Source organism: Cherax quadricarinatus, chromosome 54, assembly GCF_038502225.1.
Source record: "Cherax quadricarinatus isolate ZL_2023a chromosome 54, ASM3850222v1, whole genome shotgun sequence".
Classification (NCBI taxonomy): domain Eukaryota; kingdom Metazoa; phylum Arthropoda; class Malacostraca; order Decapoda; family Parastacidae; genus Cherax; species Cherax quadricarinatus.
The window spans coordinates 4,313,286-4,333,824 of record NC_091345.1 but is presented as its reverse complement, the minus strand read 5'-3'; the positions used below and the strand labels follow the sequence as shown (position 1 = coordinate 4,333,824).

The 20,539-nt window shown below is 41.2% G+C and overlaps 1 protein-coding gene and 1 long non-coding RNA gene across 2 annotated transcripts in view; one reads left to right on the top strand and one right to left on the bottom strand.

Moving 5' to 3' along the window:
- Positions 1-20,539, top strand: part of LOC128699123 (CDK5 regulatory subunit-associated protein 3) — a 39,062-nt gene that overhangs the window by 14,658 nt on the left and 3,865 nt on the right. The window contains exons 7-10 of the mRNA XM_053791648.2: positions 818-933; positions 4,937-5,047; positions 7,770-7,904; positions 9,720-9,922. Of these exons, the coding sequence (XP_053647623.1) occupies positions 818-933; positions 4,937-5,047; positions 7,770-7,904; positions 9,720-9,922 (565 nt within the window). The remainder of the gene's footprint in view (positions 1-817; positions 934-4,936; positions 5,048-7,769; positions 7,905-9,719; positions 9,923-20,539) is intronic.
- LOC138854300 (uncharacterized) overlaps positions 9,920-20,539 on the bottom strand; it is a 28,285-nt gene continuing 17,665 nt past the window's right edge. Inside the window, exon 3 of the long non-coding RNA XR_011393494.1 lies at positions 9,920-10,800. This is a non-coding gene — a long non-coding RNA (uncharacterized lncRNA). The remainder of the gene's footprint in view (positions 10,801-20,539) is intronic.

The window sequence follows — 20,539 nt, the reverse complement described above, 5'->3', positions numbered from 1 at the left end:
CTATCTCTCCTGTCCTCCAGTGTCGCCAGGTCGAGTTCCCTTAACCTTTCCCCATAGGACATGCCCCTTAACTCCGGAACTAGTCTCGTTCCTGACATGCTTGGCCAGGTGTGGGTTCCAAACTGGAGCTCCATACTCCCATATGGGCTTAATGTATACAGTGTGCAGGGTCTGGAATGACTCCTTATTGAGATGCCAGAATGCTGTTCTTAGGTTTGCTAGTCTTCCATATATGTGTGTGTGTGTGTGTTAGATAGGATTGAGTGGAGGCAAGTGGTTTTTATGACTTGATGTGCTGTTGGAGTGTGAGCAAGGTAACATTTATGAAGGGATTCAGGGAAACCAGTTAGCCAGACCTGAGTCCAGGAGGCGGACAGTACGGTGCCTTCACTCTAAAGGAGGGGTGGAGATATGTTGCAGTTTTGAACTGCCATATTGGCACGCCTCTGGCAAGACAGTGGACCGAGTGTTGGTGAAAATGTTTCTTCTTTTTGGGTCACCCTACCTCATTGGGATACAACCAGTATGTTAAAAAAAAATAATGATAATCAGGACTGCATCACTTGAACAGATAAATCCTACATGGATAGAAAATTATACAGCACGTAGAAAGGCTCTCTAAATTTTAGAATCAATCATAAACTCCTTTCAGCAGATCATGCTGAAGATGATTTCTGATTGATACCATGGTATACAAATCCCTTTTTTTTTTTCTCTCTATTTCATTTTCTGTCCAGGTGGTATTTACCTGTTCATTGATTGATAAGTGTTTCTGACACAGTACTGTAATTTCTGCTAACCTATTGTTATTTTCCAGAGCATGGCAATGTGACAACCTATGAGTGGTTGTATGGTGAAGCTCCTTGTAGCATAGAGGAACCACATCTGGAGTTTTCTCTTGATGATGAGACAGATAAAACAGAAAGTGATCAAGTAAGTGCTGGAATTGTTCAAACAAGAATCAGACCAAAAAATATAGTGCCAGTCTTTATATCAGAGCAAAACTAAATAAGCAGTTTTGTCATCTATTTTCTCTACCAGTTTGTTGTACCTGTGGTCATGTAGGCATTTAAAGACAAAAAAAATTAAGAAAATTCTCTAGTTTATAGGGAAAATAGTAGACAATTTACCAGATATTATTAGCTGCAAGATGACTCAGGCAAAAATCCAGAGGAGGTTTATTTCCATCAGATAATCAGAGTTTTGCATAACCCCAGTTATAAGACAAGTGTATATTTTCAAGCCTCACAGATGGAAGTAGTAAATACTTGCATCTATAGTCAGTACATTAATCAGTAGTCAGTACATGAATTAGTAGTCAGTACATGCATCAGTAGTCATTACATGCATCAATAGTAAGTACTTACATAAGTAATTACATGCATCAGTAGTAAGTACATGCATCAGTAGTCAGTACATACATCAGTAGTAAGTACAGTGGGCCCCCGCTTAACGATCACCTCCCAATGCGACCAATTATGTAAGTGTATTTATGTAAGTGCGTTTGTATGTGTATGTTTGGGGTTCTGAAATGGACTAATCTACTTCACAATATTCCTTATGGGAACAAATTCGGTCAGTACTGGCACCTGAACATACTTCTGGAATGAAAAAATATTGTTAACTGGGGGTCCACTGTACATGCATCAGTAGTCAATACATATATTAGTATCAGTACATGCATCAGTGGTCAATACATACATCAGTAGTCAGTACATACATCAGTAGTCAGTACATGCATCAGTAGTCAATACATACATCAGTAGTCAGTACATGCATCAGTAGTCAATACATACATCAGTAGTCAGTACATGCATCAGTAGTCAATACATACATCAGTAGTCAGTACATGCATCAGTAGTCAGTATATACATCAGTACATACATCAGTAGTCAGTACATACATCAGCAGTCAGTACATACATCAGTAGTCAGTACATCAGTGGTCAATACATACATCAGTAGTCAGTACATGCATCAGTAGTCAGTACATACATCAGTAGTCACTACATACATTAGTATCAGTACATGCATCAGTAGTCAATACATACATCAGTAGTCAGTACATGCATCAGTAGTCAGTACATGCATCAGTAATCAGTACATGCAAGAGTAGTCAGTACATGCATCAGTAGTCAGTACATACATCAGTAGTCACTACATACATTAGTATCAGTACATGCATCAGTAGTCAATACATACATCAGTAGTCAGTACATACATCAGTAGTCAGTACATGCATCAGTAGTCAGTACATGCATCAGTAATCAGTACATGCAAAAGTAGTCAGTACATGCATCAGTAGTCAGTACATACATCAGTAGTCACTACATACATTAGTATCAGTACATGCATCAGTAGTCAATACATACATCAGTAGTCAATACATACATCAGTAGTCAGTACATGCATCAGTAGTCAATACATACATCAGTAGTCAATACATACATCAGTAGTCAGTACATGCATCAGTAGTCAATACATACATCAGTAGTCAGTACATGCATCAGTAATCAGTACATGCATCAGTAGTCAGTACATGCATCAGTAGTCAATACATACATCAGTAGTCAGTACATGCATCAGTAGTCAGTACATGCATCAGTTGTCAGTACATGCATCAGTAGTCAATACATACATCAGTAGTCAGTACATGCATCAGTAGTCAGTACATGCATCAGTAGTCAGTACATGCATCAATAGTCAGTACATGCATCAGTAGTCAGTACATGCATCAGTAGTCAGTACATGCATCAGTAGTCAGTACATGCATCAGTAGTCAGTACATGCATCAGTAGTCAGTGCATGCATCAGTAGTCAGTACATGCATCAGTAGTCAGTACATGCATCAGTAGTCAGTACATGCATCAGTAGTCAGTACATGCATCAGTAGTCAGTACATGCATCAGTAGTCAGTACATGCATCAGTAGTCAGTACATACATCAGTAGTCAGTACATACATCAGTAGTCAGTATATACATCAGTAGTCAGTACATACATCAGTAGTCAGTACATGCATCAGTGGTCAATACATATATCAGTAGTCAGTATATACATCAGTAGTCAGTACATGCATCAGTTGTCAGTACATGCAGTTTTCTCATATGAGGGAACAGATGATAATTTCATTCATTTATATATTATTTATCTCAGTGGAGTTAACAGATCTGTAATATGGGATAAATTAGCTGTTTCCTACATTGTAGTCATTTATTACAATGTTTTCATGTTCTCTGAATTGTCAGAACTGTAGTGTGAGGCTACTGGAGATAATGTTTATAAAGAAATGGAGTGGGACTACACCTAGAGTTACATGTTTTCTGCTTTCCTCCATTTGCATATTCAAGGTTAAGAGAGCAAACTAAATACTATTCAATTTCAGATTTAAATTCAATTTTTTATTTCTTTTATGCAGTATACAGATAATGTAGTCTACATGTAATAAAATATTGTTAAGCACAAAAGAAAGCCACTAATATGCAGTGCATTTTGGGCAAACTAATGCTTTAAGACTACTTATGAACTAGACTTAGATTATTAAGTAGAATTTCTTAAGCAGTTACCTACAGTAGGGCCTCAGTTTTTGACATTTCATTAATACAGCCATTTCAAATTATACCCAAAAGTTCGTTTATACAGCTCCTGATTCACTCTCATGGCCTGATCTCCCGGCTGGGTGTCTGCTTGTCATTTTTTCTCTCAGTTCGTTTACATCCTCTGTGAGCTCCACATCTCTCTCGATTCCATCTGGAAACTTTCCAAAGTTTCAAGTGTTTTAAAGTTGTTACATATTTTATATATACTTTTTTGTGTTTCAATGGCATCTAAGGGTAGTTGTGGTAAAAAGAGGAGTCATAAGGCTGTTACTTTAAGTGCAAACTTAGAAATGATTACACTCAGTGAGTAAGGTATGTCTGTGGCTGAGATAGGACTGAGATAGTACTGATAATTGTACTTATATGCACCTGTACCTAAATAAACTTATACACTGTGCTGGCGTGCAGGTACATTAAAATCACTATTTGGCATCGTCACTTTGATTTTTTTTTTTATCATAGGTAATTTACACATATGTTACTATGTCCTAGGACTAGGTAGTAGGTTGGTAGACAGCAACCACCCAGGAAGGTACTACCGTCCTGCCAAGTGAGTGTTAAATGAAAGCCTGTATTTGTTTTACATGATGGTAGGATTGCTGGTGTCTTTTTTCTGTCTCACAAACATGCAAGATTTCAGGTATGTCTTCCTACTTCTTCTTACACTTAGGTCACACTACACATACATGTACAAGCTTATATATACACACCCCTCTGGGTTTTCTTTTATTTTCTTGCTAGTTCTTGTTCTTGTTTATTTCCTCTTATCTTCATGGGGAAGTGGAACAGAATTCTTCCTCCATGAGCCATGCGTGTCGTATGAGGCGACCAAAATGCCAGGAGGAAAAGGCTAATAACCCTGTATACATTACTAAAATTAAAAAGAGAAACTTTTTTTCTTTTTGGGCCACCCTGCTTCAGTGAGATACAGCTAGTTTGTTGAAAGAAGTTATACACACCCCTCTGGGTTTCTTCTATTTTCTTCCTAGTTCTTGTTTATTTCCTCTTATCTCCATGGGGAAGTGGAACAGAATTCTTTCTGCATAAGCCATGCGTGTTGTAAGAGGTGACTAAAATGCCAGGAGCGAAGGGCTAGTAACCCCTTCTTCCATATACATTACTAAAAAGAGAAACTTTCATTTTTCTTTTTAGGTCACCCTACCTCAGTGGGATATGGCCAGTTTGATGAACAAAAATAAATACAAGTGACTGGACTTGATGTATAAGTTTATTTGGTATCCTTTTTAATTACTGGCCTTTTTTTGTTGTTAGATGCACAATCATTTTGTAAAAACTCTTAAAGGTATATGTATAGTCTTATTGAATGTTCAATGTTTCAGATTGATTTTGGTGATGGAGGAACCATTGACTTTGGGGAGGCTTCTGGTGAAATTGATTGGGGAAATCTTACTGAGGTGAATACACAAACAGTTAACTGGGATGTTGGTGAGGTAAGTTTGTTTATAAATTGAATTATTTTTACCCATGTGATATAGAATTAATGTATTTTGCCTAGCTTTTGCATAAGAAGTAAAGGATATTTCATGGTAGAAGTTTTGAAAACCACTTAAATATTTTTAATAGAAATATAAATTTTATTTTATGAAGATTTAAAATACATATATACGTATTTTAAAAGGTAAAAAAGTAATTGTTGAGATGGATTGGCTATGTAGAAAGACTTTATTAAGATATGGATGTTGTTAACTGCATGTGAGAGAGGCATTGAGATACTTGCATTTGGACTTTCAGGAGGTATACTGTGTGGACTTAAGTATACATCAAACTTGTGTATAGGTCAATTCTGGCTTTTGTTGAGGAAAGTTCATCATTTTCCTTTATCTAATATGTAAGTTGACCAAAGGTTTTGAGAGACAATACAACAACATTTGAGAATTTAAATTTGTGCAGTACTTGGCATTATCGTGAATGTGATTTTCCCATTTTTTCTGGAATTTACTTTTGATGTTCCCAAGCATGAATGATGTAGAAAGTGTCACCCTCTAGTGCTGATATCTAACCCTGTTTGTATTTCTATTGGCTTTGCATGATTTATATGAGATGACCTTAGCATCCTAAAATAGTAGAATTCTGACAGAAAATGGAAAAATCCTGTCCCTGATTATCCTGGAATACCGTGCATTAATGAGCTCAGAATGGATATTTGTGAATGTGAATTACATGCAAGTACAGTACATCCAGTATCTGTACATAATGTGTTACTTATTCAGATAATGTTATGATAATGCAGTTCACGAAATAGATTGAGATGAGCTGCCTTTGTTATGGAAAGCGATGAGCAGTGTATTTTCTGAATTTTAATGCACTGAATACAAATATTTAAATTATACAATCAACCCTTTTTCATTTTGATTGCTGTATAGCCCTTGTGGTTTAGCGCTTCATTTTGATTATAATAATAATTCATTTTTATTTTAGAATTAGTGTACACAGATTAATGTCTGTCTCCCTTTGCATCATTATTTAAAAAATATAAGTTCAGCAATCTCGGTAGTAGGTTGGTAAACAGCAACCTCCCAGGGAGATATGTACTACTGTCCTGCCAAGTGAGTGTAAATTGGAAGCCTTTACTTGTTTTTACATGATGGTAGGATTGCTGGTGTCTTTTCTCTGTCTCATAAACATGCAAAATTTCAGGTACGTCTTGCTACTTCTACTTACACTTAGGTCACACTACACATACATGTACAAGCATATATATGCACACACCTCTGGGTTTTCATCTATTTTCCTACTAGTTCTTGTTTATTTCTTCTTATCTTCATGGGGAAGTGAAACAATTCTTCCTCCATAAGCCATGCGTGTCGTAAGAGGCGACTAAGATGCCGGGAACACGGGGCTAGTAACCCCTTCTCCTGTATACATTATTAAAGTTAAAAAGAGGAACTTTCTTTTTTCTTTTTGGGCCACCCTGCTTTGGTGGAATACAGCCAGTTTGCTCAAAGAAGAAGTATATATACATAAAAACATAGGAAGTGCTTCATGGCAAGAAATGAGAATAAGTGCAAATATGAATGTTACAAGTTAAGTCATTTTTGTTTTGACATGCTTCCTGTAATTATCTATTTTTTTTTTCAATGAACTGGCCGTATTTCACCAAGGCAGTGTGACCTAAAAAGAAAAACTAATGTTTTTCTTTTAAAATTTAGTAATTTATACAGGAGAAGGGGTTATTATCCCCTTGCTCCCAGCATTTCAGTCACCTCTTATAGAGGAAGAATTCTTTTCTACTTCCCCATTGAGATAAGAGGAAATAAAGAAAGAAAGAACTATTAAGAAAATAGAAAAAAATCTGAATGGGTATGTACATATAAACATGTACATGCATGTAAAGTAAAAGGACACAAGTGCTTGATAAAGCTCCTGGAGAGCAAAACGTTGCCACAATAAAATGTCACATTAGTTGCACTTGTGTCCTTTTACTGTACATATTGTCGGTAATTCTACCAACTTTATTACAATGTACATGCATGTGTAGTGTGACCTAAGTGTAAGTAGAAGTAGCAAGATATACCTGTTATCTCACATGCTTATGAGACAGAAAAAAAGATACCAGCAATCCTACCATCAATGAAACTTCTACATGTTTCCATCTCACTCACTTGGCAGGACAGTAGTACCTCCCTGGGCAGTTGCTGTCTACCAACCTGCTACCTATGATGTTGTGATTTTTATCTCTTCCTAATGAAAAAGTTATTGCATTCTTTCTATGCAACTTTTTACCCTCAGCTCCAGCACCAGTCTTCATGCACTGCTGGTACTATTATTATTATAATAATCAAGAGGGAAGCACTAAACCTGTAGGATTATACAGCCCCTGTAGGGGGGGGGATGTGAAATGCATTCAGGCTTAATTCAGGGAACTGGAGCACATATACAATTCCCTAGATCAATAGCCCCTCACCAGTATCAAGGAACCTTCCTTGAGGGGGCACTGCTAATAGTGTAAAAGAATTTAGTCATCTTGACTTACTCTTTGTTTAGGTGTAGCCTTCACTTCATTGTCATGTTCTGCATCAGATAAACTCACCGCTTGGCTTCATCTTCTTTTAGCATATTGGTTCAGTTAATGTTTGAAGCTCACCAAATCTCCTACCTATATTGTTGTTAGAAATTTTTAATATTCCTATAAATACCATTTTATATTTTCAGATTGATAATATCACAACAGCAGATATTGTAGTTGAAGACTCAGGTGTTGCAGGTGGTGTTGCAAAGGACTCAGAGGCACTCTCAGTCTTATATAATCCTAAAACACGAAACCAGTTTATTGATGAACTTTATGAGGTAAGCTATACAAGGTTAGATGTTTGCTTTTCCCATCATGCACTACATAGGTCAGGATTTTCTTTTATTCAGTTCACACTCGCCACACAGACCCATTCCCTTATGTTTAGGCCAAAATTTGCTGCTTACAGCATATTTGAGGGAACTGTACTTAAAATATAGAGCTATGCGAGTGACACCAGCATCAGCAACACAGATCTATGTAAGAGATAATGAGAGGGTTGTTGGTTACCATATGTTTACTGTATTCCTATATTATCCTCCCATGGTATTTTTTTTACTCCCAGTTGTTTGTGTATTATTCCCAGAATTTGTCATCATTGAAATGTTTTAAATTTTGGAGGGAACAGTTGAAATATTTGCAAGTAATATTGTTACTACTTAGTTGTGTGCTTGAGCTGTTTGGGGGTAATAGTCTCCACGATCAGCTGACTCGGGTGTTTTCTCTCTTCTTTCCAGCTTCACTTGAGCTTTGCTTTTGTACCGCTGTTACCAAAACATTCTACTTTTATTTTTATACATATTTTATTCTCTTTAGCTGCAGAGAATGCAGGTCATGTACACTGCTTATGTTGTTGTTGGGAAAAGCATGAAGATTAGTTGTAATTCTCAGCTGTATAGTGATACTATTTGCTTCATTCATAGCTATTTGTTGATGAATGTATATATAAAACATCTAAAGCCACAATAATTTACTTCTTTCTTTCTTTCAACACACCAGCCGTATCCCACCGAGGCAGGGTGGCCCAAAAGGAAAAACAAGTTTCTCCTTTTACATTTAGTAATATAAACAGGAGAAGGGGTTACTAGCCTCTTGCTCCCGGCATTTTAGTCGCCTCTTACAACACGCATGGCTTACGGAGGAAGAATTCTGTTCCACTTCCCCATGGAGGAATAATTTACTTATCTTGCAATATTTAGAGCAAAGCAGTGCACTAAAAAATATCTTCAGTGTTGAATACATCATAAACTATTGTATCTATCTGACTTCTTTTCAAGTGACATTTTCATTTCTAATTTCTCTTGTACTTTTCCACAATTAACCTTTTACTCTGCTACAATACTCTTGACTCACACACACCTACTCTTTTACTCTCCCACAATTATTACTATTCAAAAATTAGAAATTTTATATATCTTATTCTAATTCTTTCAAAAAATCGGGTGTATCCCGAGGCAGGGTGTTCCAAAAAGAAAAACTAGTTTCTTTTCTTACCTTTAGTAATGTATACAGGAGAAGGGGTTATTAGGCCCTTGCTTCCGACATTTTAGTCTCCTCTTATGACACGCATGGCTTATGGAGGAAGACTTCTGTTCCATTTCCCCATGGAGATAAGAGGAAATGAACAAAAACTATTAAGAAAATAGAAGAAAACCCAGAGGGGTGTGTATATATATGCTTTTACATACATGTGTAGTGTGACTGAAGAGAAGTAGTAAGATGTGCTTGAAATCTTGCATGTTTATGAGATAGAAAAGAAGACACCAGCAATCCCACCATCATGCTAAACAATTACAGGCTTCTGTTTTACAATCACTTGGCAGGATGGTAGTACCTCCCTGGGCAGTTGCTGTCTACCAACCTCCTACCTAGTTATCTTATTCATGTGTCTTTTAATGCCTGGGAAATGTAGCAGTCAGATTTAATCCAGGAAAAGGGAGGATTGCTCCAATCAAGGCACATTATTTGTAAAGCTACAATAAGGAGCATCATTCTTTGGCTTACTTCTCAAAGCTTTAGGTCAGAAAAAAATTAAACTAAATTGCAAATCTCATTATCTTTTATTTATTTTTTTTTTTTTTACTTTTCTACAGCTTCAAGGTTTTCTAGGGCAGCGTATCTCTGAGCTCAAGTATGAGGGCTCAGTATTCTTCAACCAGTTTTCAAATGCGGCAATATCAGTCCAAGATCATACTGCAGATCAAGTTGCAGAAATGCTCTCACAAGTCAAGTCACTTTTGGCTAAGCTTTCTACAACCAAGATGCAGCATCTCTACCTCATAAGTTCCTCAGCAAGGTATTTCTCTTAAATTTCTATTTCATAAAGCTCATAACGTCTGTTGGTCATTCAATGCAAGGAGTCCTGTTGGTGAGCTGTATTTTTATTTTGTCGAGTTGTATAACTTACCTTTTTCTTTACCTGAATAAGTTCTTGACATTTAATTGTTTTATTGTTTGAAAGTTGTTTATTCAGTGTTTACATATCAGATAATCAGTGCAGTAAACTAGTGTGTTAACTTTGTCCAACTTAGCAAAGCTTATAGATCCTTGGAGGTTCATTCTAACATTTATGCAAATCACCATGAACACTAGTGATATGTGTGACAGTTGTCATATCTGTATTATTATTTAAAGCCAAAATCTTTAAAGTACTGTGCCTTTACTCAGTAGAAGGGATGAAGATATTGCAGTTCAGAGGGTCACCTGAGCTATGATGTCAACACTTTTGGCAAGGCAGTCCTTGAATAAATAACTGAATATGTCATCTCTGAGCAACCCAAAATGAATCCAAAATTTTTCATTTTCATTTTAGTAATTGCATACAGAAAAAAAAGTGGCAATAGTCTTTTAAGATGCTTGGCCATAGCTGCCTGGGTTATCTTTGAGAGGTATGCAGCTGACCATTAGGTCAACATTTGTGTGACTACACTCACCAGTCTACTCTTATTCCTGGAGTATTATTACTGAGACATCACAGCATTTTTTTCAAAAGGCTTCTGCCCTGGTAAGACCTTTGGCATTCCGCTTCATCCATTCTGATACTGTGCTGGGAGCTTCTCATGACTGCTCTTCTGTTCTCTGTATTGGGCTGACGAAACATTTCCATTATAAAGATTCCCAAGTGTCTCATTTCTCAGTCTCGCAGCAGCAGATGGTCTGGATACAGATTCTCTCCTAGAAAAAAATCAGAGAGGCTCAGCTTGTAACAGACAGAAACCGTGTGTGTTAGACAGTATTATGATGCTGCTGCTGTAATGTCAATTATTATTATAATCAAAAAGAAGCGCTAAGCTGCAAGGGCTATACAGCCCTGCAGGGTAGGGAAGGAAGCGAGGGTATTGGATGGCAGAAGGGAGGAGGGATGATCAGTAGGTTACAGAAAACAGCGGGGCAGGGGATAGTACGGGGGTAGAGGGTAGCAAGAGATTGAAGTAGAAAGGGCTGAAGGTATCAGAATTTGTGAAATCAGTCGGTTGTTGTCAAAAAGTCAATGAGAGAGTCCGGATGAAAGGTGGGTCCATCAGCGAGAAGGGAAGGTAAAGAGAGAGTAGCGGAGCGAAGACGACGACGGAGGTAAATTCTGTCTGCTCGTTGATAAAGTGGGCAGTCCAACAGAATGTGGCTGACTGATAATGGAGCTTGGCAATTCTCAGAGAGAGGAGCAGGGCACCTCTCCATGAGATATCCATGAGTAAGACGAGTATGGCCAATGCGAAGACGGGAGAGAGTAGTCTCCCAACCTCGACACTGGTGATAAGAAGACGGCCAGTAACCTATACTTGGTTTAATAGATTGAAGTTTGTTGCCGAGCATAGTAGACCAACGTTGTTGCCAACGGGTGTGAAGGTGGGAAGATATTGCAGCAAAATAGTCCGTAAATGGAATACCTCTATATGAAACTGGTAGGTCATGTACTGCTGACCCCGCAGCAGTGTCTGCCTGTTCATTGCCCTGTACGTCAACATGACCAGGGACCCAACAAAAAACAAGATCTTTATGCTTGGTAAAGATGCGGCGTAGCCAAAGTTGGATATGGAGGACTAAGGGGTGAGGTGTATCAAATTTCTGTATAGCCTGTAAAGCACTAAGGGAGTCTGAGACAACCACAAATGATGACAAAGGCATAGATGCAATACGGATAAGTGCTGCAAGGATGGCATACAATTCAGCAGTAAAAATACTAGCCGAAGATAGTAAATGCCCTCGTATGACGCTGTCCGGAAACACTGCTGCGAATCCTACGCCATCAGAAGACTTAGAGCCATCTGTGTACACAGCAATGGCATGAGAATGAGTGAAAGTGGTCAAGAAAAAGAGAGCGGGAAGCGACCGTAGACAGTTGGGCTTTTGAGCAAGGGAGAGAGAAAGAACAGACTCGAACAGCTGGAACTTCCCAGGGGGGTAGGGAAAAGTGAGATGCTACATGAACATAGAAAGGTGGTAATTGAAGAGAAGACAAGAGCGAATGAAGGCGAAGAGAGAAGGGACGGAGTAAACAGGGGCGGCGAACAAATAAAGAATGTCTACTAGTATCAGTGACCATTCTATAAATGGAAGGATTGCGGAGATCATGAGAGCGTACATAGTAGCAAAGGCAATGGGCATCACGGCGATCGGATAAGGATGGAACGTTCGCTTCTGCATAGAGGCTCTCGACAGGGGAAGAGCGAAAACCACCAAGGCATAAACGTAATCCTTGGTGATGAATGGGGTTAAGGCTAGAGAGTAGCAGGAGATGCCGCTGAATAGATCTGGTCACCATAATCAAGTTTCGATAAAATAAGGGTGGAATGTAGGAGAAGGAGTGTTCGACGATCAGCTCCCCATGAAAGATGAGCAAGGGTTTTAAGAAGGTTCAGCCGGCTGTGACAAGTTGCCTTCAGAGAGGTAATGTGAGGTTTCCAGGATAACCTACGGTCAAAGAGGAGGCCCAGAAACTTGACTGTATCACGTTCAGGGATACGGGAGCCATAGAGGTACAAAGGATGATCGGAGATGACAGAGTGTCTAGTGAAAGTAATTTGGTGGGTTTTAGTGCTGGAAATTTTAAACCCATGTGTGGTGGCCCAATTGGAAACACGGTCGACTGCATGCTGGAGAGAAACTGTAATGAGGTGACAGTCAGCGCCTGCACAGGCAATAGTGAAGTCATCAACATAGAGTGATGACCAAATATTTGATGGAAGACTAGAGGCCAAATCATTAATAGCAAGGAGAAAAACTGTTGTGCTCAGAACACATCCCTGGGGGACACCTTCAGCTTGGATAAAGTCCAGGGAGAGCACATTGTTAACCCAAACACGGAAATGCCTGTCAGTTAAAAAGTTCTTAAGGAAGGATGGTAGATTGCCTCGAAGGCCTAAGGAGTGGGCTTGGGCTAAAATATTATACCTCCAAGTTGTGTCATATGCCTTCTCAAGGTCAAAAAATATGGCAATAACTGAGTGGTTATTCGCAAAGGCATTATGAACATACGTATCCAAGCGTAGTAAGGGGTCTATGGTAGAACGTCCCTTACGAAAGCCATATTGACGAGTGGAGAGAATGTTGTGTGTCTCTAAATACCACACTAAACGTCTATTTACTAGGCGTTCCATCACTTTGCAAACTGCACTGGTAAGAGCAATGGGACGATAGTGGGAGGTTTCATGTCCCGTAGTGCCTGGTTTGCGGAAAGGGAGAACAATGGCGGATTTCCACAGCTGTGGAAGAACTCCTTGTGACCAAATAAGATTGTAAAGGCGTAATAGGACTGCAAGGGCTGACTGATGTAAATGTTGTAGCATACGAATGTGAATGTCGTTGGGCCCAGCTGCCGATGATCAGCAAGCTGAGAGTGTTGCCTCCAGTTCTTGAAGTGTAAAAGGCACATTATACTGTTCTTCTCTGAGAGAAGAAAAGTCCAAGGGTGCTAACTCTCTGGCATAGATGGAGTCCCAGAGAAATACGAACCAGATGATTGCCAATTTCATTGGCAACATCTAGTGGGTTTGCTATATCAACACCGGCAACCCGCAGAACAGGAGCCGGGTCAGTAGAATATTTACCACTCAGTTTTCATACTTTTTTCCAGACTGCACTCATAGAGGAAGCAGAGGTGATGGTGGAGATATAATCTCGCCAGCCACTCTGTGGTTCTATTGTACCGGTACCTGCCCCATGCAGCGCGTTTCAAACGTACTGCATGAGCACAAGCAGGAGACCACCAAGGCACGCATTTCTGAGAATGCCTCCCCGAAGTTTGGGGTATACAATTAGAAGCTGCGGTTAAAACGGAGGACAAGAAGAGGTGTAAAAGCTCATCGATGGAGGACGAAGAAGGAACCTCTCTAAAAACAGTTAGGTGTGAGTAAAGATTCCAATTTGCCTGATCAAATTGCCAGCGTGGGATGCGAAGAGGTGGTGAATATGAAGGGGAAGTAAGAATGATTGGGAAATGATCGCTGTCATGTAAGTCCAGGAGAACAGACCAAGTGAAGTCTAATGCGGCAGAGGAAGAGCAGACTGAGAGATCGATGCAAGAGAGAGTGTGAGTCCAAGGATCAAAATGGGTGAGAGTACCTGTATTTAAAACATGGAGGGGTGGGTGGCAAGAAAAGCCTCTAACTGAATGCCATGGGAATCACAGTGAGACCCCCCCCCAGAGGAAATGGTGGGCATTAAAATTGCCAAGTAACAGAATCGGTGGCGGTAATGACGAAACAAGAAAGGCAATATCCGGAATAGATAATGCCCGAGAAGGAGAGAGATATAAAGAACAAAGCGTATACCACCTATGCAAGTGGATACGGGCTGCTGTGTAATGCAGCGAAGTACGAACAAATAGCTGATGGTACGGAATATCAGTGCGTAGAAGAAGGGCACTTTCATTAAAGGTCCCATCAGGAAAAGGATCTGAAGAATACAATAAATTATAGCCTGAGATGGGAGACGTAACAGCAGAGTGTAATTTTGGTTCCTGTAAGCAAACACCAACAGGGGAAAACTGGGAGAGTAACATCCGAAGCTCACCCTGATTACCCCTGAGGCCGCGTATATTCCACTGTAAATAGGCCATGATTGGCAATGATAAAGATACCTGAAATCCGTAGGTAAGGGTTCCTATGGACTAGAGGGGTTAGAAAAGTCCACATGCGGAGGCAGTGGAAAACGTTCAAGCAGCGAAGGAACGGTGCACTGTGAAGAAAGGAGTTGCGCAGATGGAGCAGAGGAGAGAGAAGGAGCGGAGGGTGGATCAGTGTCCATTGATGGTTTGGTCTCTGCAATATATTCAGAGATTGCTTCAAGTGTTTCGGAATTCAGAGACGTCGTATGGGAGACAATATTGGAAATGGTAGGGGGAGGATGACTAAAGATTGGAACTGTATTGGACTGTACCAAGGTACGGGGGGGCGAAAGGGTGGAGGGAACTGGAGAAGCGTGGAAGGGGACAGAAGAGGCAGAAACCTGGGAGGTGGCAGAAGAGGAAGAAACTTGGGAGGGAACAGGGGAGGAAGGTACAGTATGAGGAGGAGGGTGAACCTCTACACTTGTAACAGAGCCAGTGAGAGGGGGAGAACCAGGTACAGAGACAGGGAAGGTAAAATGAGGAGGTGGAAGATGGGTAGGAGGTGTTAACGGACCTTTTTTTGACTTTTGAGAAGTAGAGGGACGATTGGGAAGAGGTGTCATACGAGATCTCGTCGCTACTGAGGCTTGTGAGAGAGAACACGAAGAAGCGAGATCAGACTGAGGCGTTGAAGTAGGGACGTCTGAGCCGAGGACAGCAAAAGAATTAGATACAGGAGTGACTATGGGAGAGGTAACCACAGAGGTGGGTGCAGAAGATGGGATACCAGAAGTGGGGGGACGTTTTGAAACACGGGAATAAGAAACATGAGGTAGTCTCCCTTGGAGGCGGAGATGAGAAACTGCCATGGCATAAGGGAGACCTTCTGCCTCTTTGAGGTAACGGATTTCCCGCTCGTTTAAGTAGACTTGACAACGGCGAGAGTACGAAGGGTGAGCCTCATGACAATTAAGGCAGGAGGGAGGTCGATTGCAAGACGGATTAGAATGGTCATCGGCACCACAGACTGGGCATTCGGCGATAGATCTGCAATATTTCGCTGGATGGCCAAATCGCCAGCAATTTCTACACTGTTGCGGTGTAGGGATCACCTTTCGAACTTGTAACCGATGTCCTGCTACATAAACTGAGGATGGGAGTTCACGGCTGTCAAAAGTTAAACGAGCCACATTGCTAGGGTATCGTCTCCGCCCGCGGGCAGGAAGAACGTAAGTGTCTACCTTGAGGATTGGGAGATCTTGGAGTTCCAGCTGTTCAAGAATGTCAGTGCCACATGTCTGGAAATTTTGTTGAACTATGGTATGGGGCAGAATGACGGTACCACTACAAGAATTGAGGGAATGATGTTTTTCAATAGTGACAGGAACAGTATCGATATGGGAAAGACAAGAAAGCTCATGAGCCTGGGTAGCATTCTGTACGGTGATGATGCACGTACCGCTCTTAAGAGCATGAAAAGAAATATCTTTACTAACATGGCGTAGGAGTGCCTTGCCAATACTGTGGTCAGAAAGATAGGCAGTAGAGGAAGTCGGTCGTAAAGTGAAGAATTTAGTCCATTGTTCAGTCTGAAACTGAGCGTGGAAAGGTAGTGAAGGACGTGTCGATCTTTTCTGAGAAGAACGAGAAGGTGGAGAAGTATCATCAGCAGGTAATTGGCGTTTAGGCGTGGGACCAGAGTTGGTTCGACGTGGAACGGGCCGGCGATTCGAAAATTGCCGCACCGTAGAGGGAGAGGCCGGAAGCATAGCCAGAGGAGAGCGAAGGTCAGATAAATCGAAGGAGTCAGTCGAGGCCTCAGTACCTGAAGCGGGTGAGGAAACAGCACCGGCAAGAGGTACAGAGGCACGAGGAGTGTCCAAAGACGAGGCGGGGTCAGAACGGGGTGCGGTATCAAGAAGGGGGGACCTGGAGTTTACCTGGAGAGAGTTCCGGGGGTCAACGCCCCCCCACGGCCCAGTCTGTGACCAGGCCTCCTGGTGGATCAGAGCCTGATCAACCAGGCTGTTGCTGCTGGCTGCACGCAAACCAACGTACGAGCCACAGCCCGGCTGGTCAGGAACCGACTTTAGGTGCTTGTCCAGTGCCAGCTTGAAGACTGCCAGGGGTCTGTTGGTAATCCCCCTTATGTATGCTGGGAGGCAGTTGAACAGTCTCGGGCCCCTGACACTTATTGTATGGTCTCTTAACGTGCTAGTGACACCCCTGATTTTCATTGGGGGGATGTTGCATCGTCTGCCAAGTCTTTTGCTTTCGTAGTGAGTGATTTTCATGTGCAAGTTCGGTACTAGTCCCTCTAGGATTTTCCAGATGTATATAATCATGTATCTCTCCCGCCTGCGTTCCAGGGAATACAGGTTTAGGAACCTCAAGCGCTCCCAGTAATTGAGGTGTTTTATCTCCGTTATGCGCGCCATGAAGGTTCTCTGTACATTTTCTAGGTCAGCAATTTCACCTGCCTTGAAAGGTGCTGTTAGTGTGCAGCAATATTCCAGCCTAGATAGAACAAGTGACCTGAAGAATGTCATCATGGGCTTGGCCTCCCTAGTTTTGAAGGTACTCATTATCCATCCTGTCATTTCTCTAGCAGATGCGATTGATACAATGTTATGGTCCTTGAAGGTGAGATCCTCCGACATGATCACTCCCAGGTCTTTGACGTTGGCGTTTCGCTCTATTTTGTGGCCAGAATTTGTTTTGTATTCTGATGAAGATTTAATTTCCTTGTACTCTGATGAAGATTTAATTTCCTCGTGTTTACCATATCTGAGTAATTGAAATTTCTCATTCCGGGGAGGGATAGTTCCTAGGAGGAATGAAAGGGCCAGAAATCTCCCTCTGCACCCAAGAGGACCTCAGCACCGCAAGTAGCGCAGATGCAGCATGGAACCTGTGCCATACCCTACCCATCATGCCAGTAAACCGGCAATCCGGGATAGCAACCTCACATCTGCCGAGCTACCTCGGTGGACAAAAGAGAGGGCGGCTGAAAATCCGCCACAAAGCATACCTCCTTCGGCCATCACCCCCGGAATCCAAAAGGTGGCTTCCAGAGATACACCCGTTGCCCGAGAGACACCCAAAGCCACCCTCCGGGATACCGGAGAGGGATCGGGACATCCCCAGGCAATCCAGATTCCACGGCAAACTACGCCACCGCCAAGAACCTCAACGGAATGGGATGAACTCCGGTACCCTTTCCCCTACCTAGGAACTAGCGTACCTGTGGGGGGGGGGGAAAGGCCAAAAAGGAAGGGCAAAAGGGAGGGGTGGAGAGGAGGAGGAGGAGGAAAGGAAAAAGGGGAGGATGGGATAGGGAACAGGGGATTGGGGGGTAACTAGGTTCGGTCTGAGGAAGAAGACCGACAGGTCTAATTCCTCAGACCAAGAGCCTCTTCACCACGCCAAGGAGCCCCCCTTGAAGAGGGCTGTAATGTCAAGCTTAGCGGCTTAATCAATTCTGCAGCATGTGAACATAATTCTTCCTGCCTGCAATTGACAAAAACTTACTTGAGGAACAGTAGTAGTGATAGAACAAGTGACTTTGCAATTTTTTTAACACAGCCATTTCCCACTAAAGCATGGTGACCCAAAAAGAAAGAAAACTTTCATTATTCATCACTTTCACCATCACTCATACACAATCACTGTCTTTGCAGAGGTGCTCAATACGACAGTTTAGACGTCCCTCCAAACTGCCAATATCCTAAACCCCTCCTTTAAAGTGCAGGCATTGTACTTCCCATTTCCAGGACTGTCCAGCTAACTGGTTTCCCTGAATCCCTTCACAAAATATTACCCTGCTCTCACTCCAACAGTTTGCCAGGTCCCAAAAACCATTCGTCTCCATTCACTCCTAACATGCTTGCTGGAAGTCCAAGCCCTCTTGCCCACAAAACTTCCTTTACCCCCTCCCTCCAACCTTTTTGGGGACAACCCCTACCCCACCTTCCTTCCCCAATAGATTTATACACTTCTCCAAGTCATTCTACTTTGTTCCCTTCTCTCTAAATGACCAAACCACCTCAACAGCCCTGACTAATAATTTTTGTAACTCCACACCTAATTTCCACACTACAAATTCTCTGCATAATGTTTACACCACACATTTCCCTTAGACACGACATCACTACCTCCTCACTGCAGCATTTACAACCCATGCTTTACACCCATGCAAGTGTGTTGGTACCATTATACTCTCATACATTCCCTTCTTTGCCTCCATGGATAACGTTCTGTCTCTCCACAGATACATCAATGCAACACTTGCCTTTTTTTTCCTTCATCCTTCATAAACCCATCTGCTGACAAGTCAACTCCCAAATATCTGAACACATTCACTTCTTCCATACTCTCTCCCTCCAATGTGATATCCAGTTTTTCTTTATCTAAATTGTTTGATACCCTCATCACCTTACTCTTATATATATATTCACTCTCAGCTTTCTACCTTTACACACCCTCCCAAACTCATCAACTAACCTTTCCAACTTTTCCTTAGAATCCCCCAGAAGCACAGTATCAGCAGCAAAAAAGTAACTGTCAACTCCCATTTTGTATTTGATTCCCCATAATTTAATCCCACCCCTCTCCCCAATGCCCTAGCATTTACTTCTTTTATAAGCCCATCTATAAATATGTTAAACAACCGTGGTGACATTACACATCCCTAAGACCTACTTTCACTGGGAAGTAGTCTCCCTCTCTCTCCTACACACCCTAACCTGAGCCTCACTATCCTCGTAAACACTCTTTACAGAATTTAGTAACTTGCCATCTATTCCATACACTTACACCGTCTGTCACATTGCTCCCCTATCCACCCTATCATAAGTCTTTTCTAAATCCATAAAAGCAATGAAAACTTCTCTACCTTTATCATGTAGATACACGAGTAAAATAGTAGACACCAAAAAAAAAATAGCAATTATGCAACACATTTTGGATAGCTAATCAAAAGGCTTTATTCTTGCAGACTGACATAAGTCCAGACTTTCGTGTTAAGTCCCTGATCAACCAGGCTGTTGCTGCCAGCGACCCATAAAGACTTTAAGACTGCCTCTGTGATTTTATCAAAGTCACCTAATAGTTGCTATATGCAAGATCTTTCAGCTTTAAAGCTGGGGTGGTTGGAAGCAAAAGTATCAGTGATACCTTCAATGTTCAGACCTTTGGCTTTTTTTTTTTTTCAAATTTATTGATATAACAGGGGGAGATACAGCGGTTGGTATTTTTGTTTAATAAATAAATGTATGAAAGAGGGGAAAGTGCCTAGGGATTGCTGGAGAGCATGTATAATTCCTTTATATAAAGGGAAGGGGGAATAAGTTTACTGAGTATACCAGGTAAAGTGTATGGTAGGGTTATTATTGAAAGAATTAGAGGTAAGACAGAGAACAGGATTGCAGATGAGCAAGGAGGCTTTAGAATAGGTAGAGGATGTGTAGATCAGGTGTTTATGTTGAAGCATGTACATATTTGAACAGTATTTAGATAAAGGTAGGAAAGTTTTAATTGCATTTATGGATTTAGAAAAGGCATATGATAGAGTGGATAGGGGAGCAATGTGGAGATATTGCAAGTGTATGGAATAGGTAATATCTCCACATTGCTCCCCTATCCACTCTATCATATGCCTTTTCTAAATCCATAAATGCAATTAAAACTTTCCTACCTTTATCTAAATACTGTTCAAATATGTACATGCTTCAACATAAACACCTGATCTACACATCCTCTACCTATTCTAAAGCCTCCTTGCTCATCTGCAATCCTGTTCTCTGTCTTACCTCTAATTCTTTCAATAATAACCCTACCATACACTTTACCTGGTATACTCAGTAA